This window comes from Salmo trutta, chromosome 9 (genome assembly GCF_901001165.1).
Source record: "Salmo trutta chromosome 9, fSalTru1.1, whole genome shotgun sequence".
Classification (NCBI taxonomy): Eukaryota; Metazoa; Chordata; class Actinopteri; order Salmoniformes; family Salmonidae; genus Salmo; species Salmo trutta.
The window spans coordinates 43299247-43307268 of record NC_042965.1 but is presented as its reverse complement, the minus strand read 5'-3'; the positions used below and the strand labels follow the sequence as shown (position 1 = coordinate 43307268).

The following is an 8022-nucleotide window of genomic DNA, read 5'->3' as shown; positions in this document are numbered from 1 at the left end:
ACAGCCTTCTCCACCACTCTGGTTGCAATACTGCTCATCCTCTCCACAGTGACTCAGTCAGCAGAATCTTCAGACAACCTTCAACCAACACAATGGACACTCAGCCTGGACCTTGCAGAGCCCACGAACACTATACTACCTGTAAATGGTGGGTTTAACAGCTACTTTTAAGAGGCTGTGTTTACAGAGAGGCATCCCAATTCCGATCTGTTTGCCCAATTATTGGCAAAAGATCAGATTTGAATGGTCAAAAGACTGCCTGTAAAAACAGGTATCCTGAATAAACTGGAAGGCCCTCCTTTTGTTGATGGTTGGAAAATGTTTGCTACAGGTTTTACCGTCACAACAAAACAGAGCCTTCCAGTTTGTTCAGGATTCAGATACCTGTTTCCAAAGATCACCTGCGCCCCACACCCCGCGCCCCGCACCCCACACCCCGCGCCCTGCGCCCCACCTTGCCTAGACTAAATGTAAGGGTTAAGGACTTTTAGATTAAAGCATCAAATCAAATGTTATTGGTCACATACACGTGTTTAGCAGATGTTATTGCGCGTGTAGCGAAATGCTTCTGTTATAAGAACCGTGTGTGTGTGTGTGTGTGTGTGTGTGTGTGTGTGTGTATATGTGTGTGTTTTACCCTGACTGCACTATGCTTTTTTGTAGTAGGGACAATAAAGCTATTTTGTGATTGACTGATTGCAGGTAGTGATGTGGAGGAGCCTCGTGTTCTGAGGATGTCAAGACCCTGTAAAGACGAAGACGCTGACTACTGCCTGAACGGACAGTGCATGTACCCACCTGACAGCAGTACCCCTGCCTGCACGTAAGAACACACACACACACACACACACACACACACACACACACACACACACACACACACACACACACACACACACACAGAAGTAAAAAGTACCTGAACTGTGTCTCTCTGTGTGTAGGTGTGACCCGTCCTATAGTGGCCCTCGCTGTGGTCTGTTGACCCACCAGGCGACGCTGTGCAAGTTTTACCCAACAGAGGAGGTGATTGGCATCTGTGTGGGCGTGGCCTTGCTTGTCTGCTGCCTCGCTGGCGTTCTCTACTGCTGCATCAAAAGAAGGTACCCACACACACACACACACACACACACCGACGCACTGCCTGTCAGGGGCTAGAGAAACATGGGAAGAGAGAAAGAGAAGGAGGAAATGAAAGAGAAGGAGAAAGATGAAGAAAGAGGAATACATTGTGACAGTTTCAACAGGGTCGTGTTGAATTCCTTACTCTATCACATAGAAATGTAATGAGTAGAGCTGACATAATTCCTTACTCTATCACATAGAAATGTAATGAGTAGAGCTGACATAATTCCTTACTCTATCACATAGAAATGTAATGAGTAGAGCTGACATAATTCCTTACTCTATCAGATAGAAATGTAATGAGTAGAGCTGACATAATTCCTTACTCTATCACATAGAAATGTAATGAGTAGAGCTGACATAATTCCTTACTCTATCACATAGAAATGTAATGAGTAGAGCTGACATAATTCCTTACTCTATCAGATAGAAATGTAATGATTAGAGCTGACATAATTCCTTACTCTATCACAGGAGATAGAAGCAGTGCAAGTTAGGCAGCAGATAGCCTAGCGGTTAGCGGTTAGCGGTTAGATCATTGGGCCAGTAACTGAAAGGTTGCGGGTTGTGAATCCCTGAGCTGATAAGGTGAACATTCTATCGATGTGCCCTTGAACAAGGCACCCTAACTGCTTCTGTAAGTCGTTCTGGATAAGAGCGTCTGCTAAATGACTAAAATGTAAGTGGAGACAGAACTGTCATTTGGAAACAAACCCCATACTGTGGGCTGCATTTAGTCTCTTACTGTGGGCTGCATTTAGTCTCTTACTGTGGGCTGCATTTAGTCTCTTACTGTGGGCTGCATTTAGTCTCTTACATAAATGACGTGCCAGGGGGAATAGAGGGATTTCTCTACTTTGTTTAACATTTTATCATTTTCTGTCTCTTCCTCCTCTTCTGTCCCTCTCTTATTCTAGGTGTGACAAAAAATATCTTCCTTATAAGACCTACGGTGGCTCGGAGAACTCAGTTTAGTTTACCATCATCACCATCACCACCATCATCATCACCACCAAGTATCATCCCTATAAGACCCACAGTGGCTCAGAGAACTCAGTTTAGTTTATCATCACCATCACCACCATCATCATCACCACCAAGTATCATCCCTATAAGACCTACGGTGGCTCAGAGAACTCAATTTAGTTCGATCTCTCTGTTTCTTTTTCATCACCATCATCATCATCCTCATCATCATCATCATCACCACAATGTCTTCCCATAACAAATTAAGTCTATTTATTGAAATATCTAAAATAACTTATTTTTTTATGTGAGCATGTATTTAATATTTTTTGTAATAAATGTTTTTTTTTAAATCGAATGACTAAATGTTTGAAGATTTTGTTGAATGTTCTATGAAGAAGTGAACTTCCTTATGGTCAGTGGTTAGTTAGTTCTACGCTCCCTGTGATCGCTTCTTACCTCATTTCACCACTAGGGGTCAGAGTTTTCTTGTTCTGAAATTCCATCCTATTGAAAAGTTTCCTAAAACAGCCCGGACACAATCAGGTCAGAATGAAAGGAAATAAAGTCTATATCACAAATGCCACTTTATTCCCTATAGAAGACCTGTTGCTAACAACCGCCTTTTGTCCTGATTGTGTCCACATTCTGATTGTGTCCACATCCTGATTGTGTCCACATTCTGATTGTGTCCACATCCTGATTGTGTCCACATTCTGATTGTGCCCACATTTGTAGGCAGATGTAGACGATGATAATTGTGATCTGATTGTGATCAGATCTTCCTGACCATCACTGCATTGTGTCGGGTGTAAACAGATCTGGATGGTCAAACCATGTAAATCACTGACAGGTATAACCACTGACTTGGCATCAGTAATTGTCTTAAAATAAATAAAATCCATTTTATTTTGAAAGAATATCTGTCAGATAATATGCACAGGGTGAATTCCGGAAAGATTTGGACATTATAAACTGAGGTAGCTTAATGCTGAAGACTTTATTTCTTGGTCTGACGAGAGAAAATCCAAACTATCGTTACTACATTTTTCTTTTTCTATTTTAATGTTAAGGTTATAAAACTGTCATAAATAAGGCTCAGCGTAACAATGCTGATGTAAATGTCCATACTATATGTACTGGTGCATCAAATACATCAAGTTACCAATATTATTAGTCACATTTTTTTGGAAGTCTAATTTTTTTGTTGTTCCACTTTACCAACCGTAACTTTGCTCAAGTGGGACAGTTTTCCCAATGAAGGAAATTATATACAGTTTACCTTGGGGACCCCCCTGTACTTAGAAGAACCGGAGCCTTGCCTAACCTTCGTCTGCTTCCTCCTCCTCTTCTTCTTCTTCTTCTATCCGGTTCTATTCTGTCTTCTTCTACTTTTATTAATATTGCTATTTGAGGGAATTCAGAATAAGTAGAATCTGATCCAGGTTTTGTAGTGTTTAAACATTGTACTAAAATGTGTCTCTTATCTGTCCGTGGTGGCTGCGTTGTGATCAGATTAGCTGGTGTATCTTTGTAGGGGGAATTCGGGAATAAGTGGGACACTTATTGCATTTCTGTCTTCTGTAACCTCTTTCGACATCTAACCAACATATTATCACAACACGTGATACATTTCTTAAATCCTCAAGATGTTTCCTAATCACACAACAACAACAAAAACTAAATGTGTTGTTTCCTAACATTGTATTGAATTGTCATTGGGCCACAATTAGGACTGTAATAAGAATGTACCAGTTGATCAAACCTCCTATAATAAGAATGTACCAGTTGATCAAACCTCCTATAATAAGAATGTACCAGTTGATCTAGCCTGCTATAATAAGAATGTACCAGTTGCTCTAGACCACTATAATAAGAATGTACCAGTTGATCTAGACCACTATAATAAGAATGTACCAGTTGATCTAGCCTGCTATAATAAGAATGTACCAGTTGATCTAATCTCCTATAATAAGAATGTACCAGTTGATCTAACCTCCTATAATAAGAATGTACCAGTTGATCTAAGCTGCTATTAGGGTGTCTAACCTGCTGTCCCAGTCTACCAAACTCCAACTGAAAATATGGTTTTGACTCAGTGTACACAAGTGGGTGTGTCACATTAGTTTTTGTTGTTGTTGTGTGATTAGGAAACATCTTGAGGATTTAAGAAATGTATCATGTGTTGTGATAATATGTTGGTTAGATGTCGAAAGAGGTTACAGAAGACAGAAATGCAAAAAGTGTCCCACTTATTCCCAAATTCCCCCTACAGGGACGCAGCAGCTAATCTGATCAAAACGCAGAAACCACGGATAGATAAGAGATACTATTTAGTACAATGTTTAAACACTATAAAACCTAGATCAGATAAGCTTTGTGATTAGGTCATATTGATCAGATGACGAAACTCAAATGTTAACCAAGGTGTAAACGAGGCTTTGTTTTGACAGTGCCTAGTCTAGAACCCTGGTCAAAGGTAGTGCACTATATAGGAAAAAGGGTTCCATTTGGGATTTATACAAAGTCATCAAAGATTTGGCGACAAGTTGGATGTTAAACATACAGAAATTTCAATCAAAATACTTTAAGCCCTATGACTCCGTTCTCACCAAAAAAGGACAACAAAGAATCTAAGCTATTGTATTTTTGATTTATTCAGTTATTTATTTATTCCTGATTCCCAGACCAACCCTGGTCATCTACATACCACAATAAACCGGGATAGACAGTTCTTTATGTTAATCGTGAACCGTTGAATGTCAGTTTTTTTGCCGTTAATAATAGTGTTTGATCTAGTTTTTCGTTCCCTCGTTCCCTGAAATGATGCCTAGGCCCTAGATGTCTATGACTAAAAGGACGTTGCTTGCCCATTATGGCTGTCCACACCCCTATATTAAACCAAACCTGCTTTTATAAACAGTTTCTCCCTGTCAGGAATCATAGGCCTAAAATGTTGTTGTTTTTTTGCTCGTCTGGTCTTGAGTTGTAAAACCAGATAAACCTATTGGTAAAAACCTAGATTTGAAACGTCTATTTGACAGGTCGGGAAATGCCTGTAATCAATCACGATAGGAGTACCTGTCTACCTGCATAGGATTTTCCTGCATGACGCAGTTAAAAGCGGTCCATCCTCCCTGTCTCTGTCTACCTCTCTAATTCTGTCCACTAAAGAGCGATGACGAACCCACAATCGCACATCCTGCTCTCATTTCTCGGTGAATTGTTGGCTTTAGTTGTTCATTTAAATTTGAAATTTAAGGAATTGATAAGTAGGTAAGCAGCTGTGTAAAATGTAGAATGTCCTTTGGAGAGGCGCGAGATAGAGAGAGAGATGGACATACAGTGCATTTGGGAAGTATTCAGACCCCTTCACTTTTTCCACATTTTGTTACGTTACAGCCTTATTCTAAAATGGATTAAAACATTTTTTTTTATCCCTCATCAATCTACGCACACTACCCCATAATGACCAAAGCAAAAACTGTTTTTTAGATTGTTTTGCAAATTTATAAAAAAATAAAAAAACAGAACTACCTTATTTGCATAAGTATTCAGACCCTTTGCTATGAGGCTCAAAATTGAGCTCAGGTGCATCCTGTTTCCATTGATCATCCTTGAGATGTTTCTACAACTTGATTGGCGTCCACCTGTGGTAAATGAAATTGATTGGATGTGATTTGGTAAGGCACACACCTGTCTATATAAGGTTTCACAGTTGACAGTGCATGTCAGAGCAAAAACCAAGCAATGAGGTTGAAAAAATTGTCCGTAGCGCTCTGAGACAGGATTGTGTCGAAGCACAGATCTGGGGAAGGGTACCAAAACATTTCTGCATCATTGAAGGTCCCCAAGAACAGTGGCCACCAAGACTCTACCTAGAGCTGGCCGCCGAGTTCGTTTCCAGTCATCTCTCCTCCTTCAGGCTTCTTCTTCTCCTTCTTTGGACTTTATTTGGTGGTTGGCAACCAACTTTAAGGTGCATTACCACCACCAACTGGACTGGAGTGTGGACCTCAGTTCATCTTTCAATCACCCACGTGGGTATATTCTCCTAAAAACCAATGAGGAGAGGTGGGATTTAGAGCGCATCAAGCATCACAAATAGAAAGTTCTAGTTCTAGTTTAGCTTCTGTCTACGCAGACTCTCGTTGATGCACGCAAGCAGTGTGGGTGCAATGATTGAATAACATGTATGTGTACATTTATTTCGTAACGCGGGCGCACGCGACGCGAACGGTGTGGTCAGCATGTAAGGTTGTAACGTAAACAAAATGTGGGAAAAGTCAAGGGGTCTGAATACTTTAAGAAAGCACCCGTATATAGAAAGTACAGAGTCTAAACTCAAGTATATTTCAAGGTGTGAAAAGTAAAAATAGCCTAATGTCCTAATCCTATTTGAATCCTATAACCTAAACGAATGCACTGAGGTACATGGGTGTATAGACTCATAGACGCCATAGGAGATTCTACATCCATGGTAAAGTGGTTTTATGATGTCATGCTTCCTCTTAGCCAGGACTTCCTGTAAGACATTCCGAGCTGACAAGGTAAACATCTGTCATTCTGCCCCTGAACAAGGCAGTTAACCCCACTGTTCTTAGGCTGTCATTGTAAAATAAGAATATGTTCTTAACTGACTTGCCTAGTTAAATAAAGGTTCAATAAAATAAAATAATAACAGGTGAAAGAAACAACATTCAGAAGAAGGTTATTTGTGTAGACACCCTGTTACATTAAACATGTTCATTCCACTGAACCCAATGTGACTTCCAATGATTCTTTCTTCCCTGTAGTTATTTCTAACCTCATAACAACATACCTATCGTTAAAACGACTCTGTTTCTACTGGCATCTTCAACACGACTTGTGTGGAAAATAATGTGGCTGCCATGACCACAGACACAGGGAGAACAGGGTCATATTCACCTGTTGATTGGTTCTGCTTGTTTCGGGCTACTACGGTACAATATTTAGTTACCTGGTCACTATACGTCTGTCTGGTCTGGTCTAGGCTGGTCTGGTCTAGGCTGGTCTGGTCTGTCTGTCTGTCTGTCTGTCTGTCTGTCTGTCTGTCTGTCTGTCTGTCTGTCTGTCTGTCTGTCTGTCTGTCTGTCTGTCTGTCTGTCTGTCTGTCTGATGAAGCTCTATTCCGTTCTTGTTGCCTTGGAGATATAGATGTGAATTTGCCACTGATCACATGACCCCACGTCATTAAAGCCTGTCTCTGACCCCACGTCATTAAAGCCTGTCTCTGACCCCACGTCATTAAAGCCCGTCTCTGACCCCACGTCATTAAAGCCTGTCTCTGACCCCACGTCATTAAAGCCTGTCTCTGACCCCACGTCATTAAAGCCTGTCTCTGACCCCACGTCATTAAAGCCCGTCTCTGACCCCACGTCATTAAAGCCTGTCTCTGACCCCACGTCATTAAAGCCTGTCTCTGAGTGGTGAATAGCAGAGCTGCGTCCACCCCATCTGTTTGGCATGCTGAACAGTGTCAGTCTGACTGCCAGGCACATTCACAACATCCGCTCCTCTCCTCACATTGGATGGAATGACATGAATTTAACTCAATCCGTTTCATATCAATCTAAGTGCCGACGCTAAAAAGCTAGGAGAGAAAGCATTGGCAGAGACAACATATAATAGCCATGCAGTCTTGAAACTGACTCCATACAGAGAGTTACCCTGTCCTAGTCTCACCCTATCCCAGACCCGTGCTCTCTTCCTGGGACATTTGTTGGGGGAGTTTAGGGTTATTGAGGGTACAACTGCTTGGCTAAAAGGGTACGTGGGTGTGTAGAGGAGAGCACATATTGTAATGCACAGCTTTCCTGCAGGTCTATCTTGATATACATACTATAGATGTGCCCTCCACCACACACTCAGATCCAACCAGCCCCCCTTGCTCTATGTATTTATATAGGTTAT

At 41.2% G+C, this 8022-nt stretch overlaps 1 protein-coding gene across 2 annotated transcripts in view; it reads left to right on the top strand.

Moving 5' to 3' along the window:
- LOC115200613 (epigen) overlaps positions 1 to 3008 on the top strand; it is a 3853-nt gene extending 845 nt beyond the window's left edge. The window contains exons 2-6 of one of the 2 annotated variants that reach the window (XM_029763799.1): positions 5 to 148; positions 703 to 823; positions 942 to 1100; positions 2040 to 2129; positions 2196 to 3005. In XM_029763799.1, the coding sequence (XP_029619659.1) occupies positions 5 to 148; positions 703 to 823; positions 942 to 1100; positions 2040 to 2097 (482 nt within the window). In that variant the 3' untranslated portion in view covers positions 2098 to 2129; positions 2196 to 3005. Of the gene's footprint in view, positions 1 to 4; positions 149 to 702; positions 824 to 941; positions 1101 to 2039 lie in introns of both variants that reach the window. The other variant, XM_029763798.1, reaches the window with a different exon arrangement.
- Positions 3009 to 8022: the final 5014 nt, after the last annotated feature.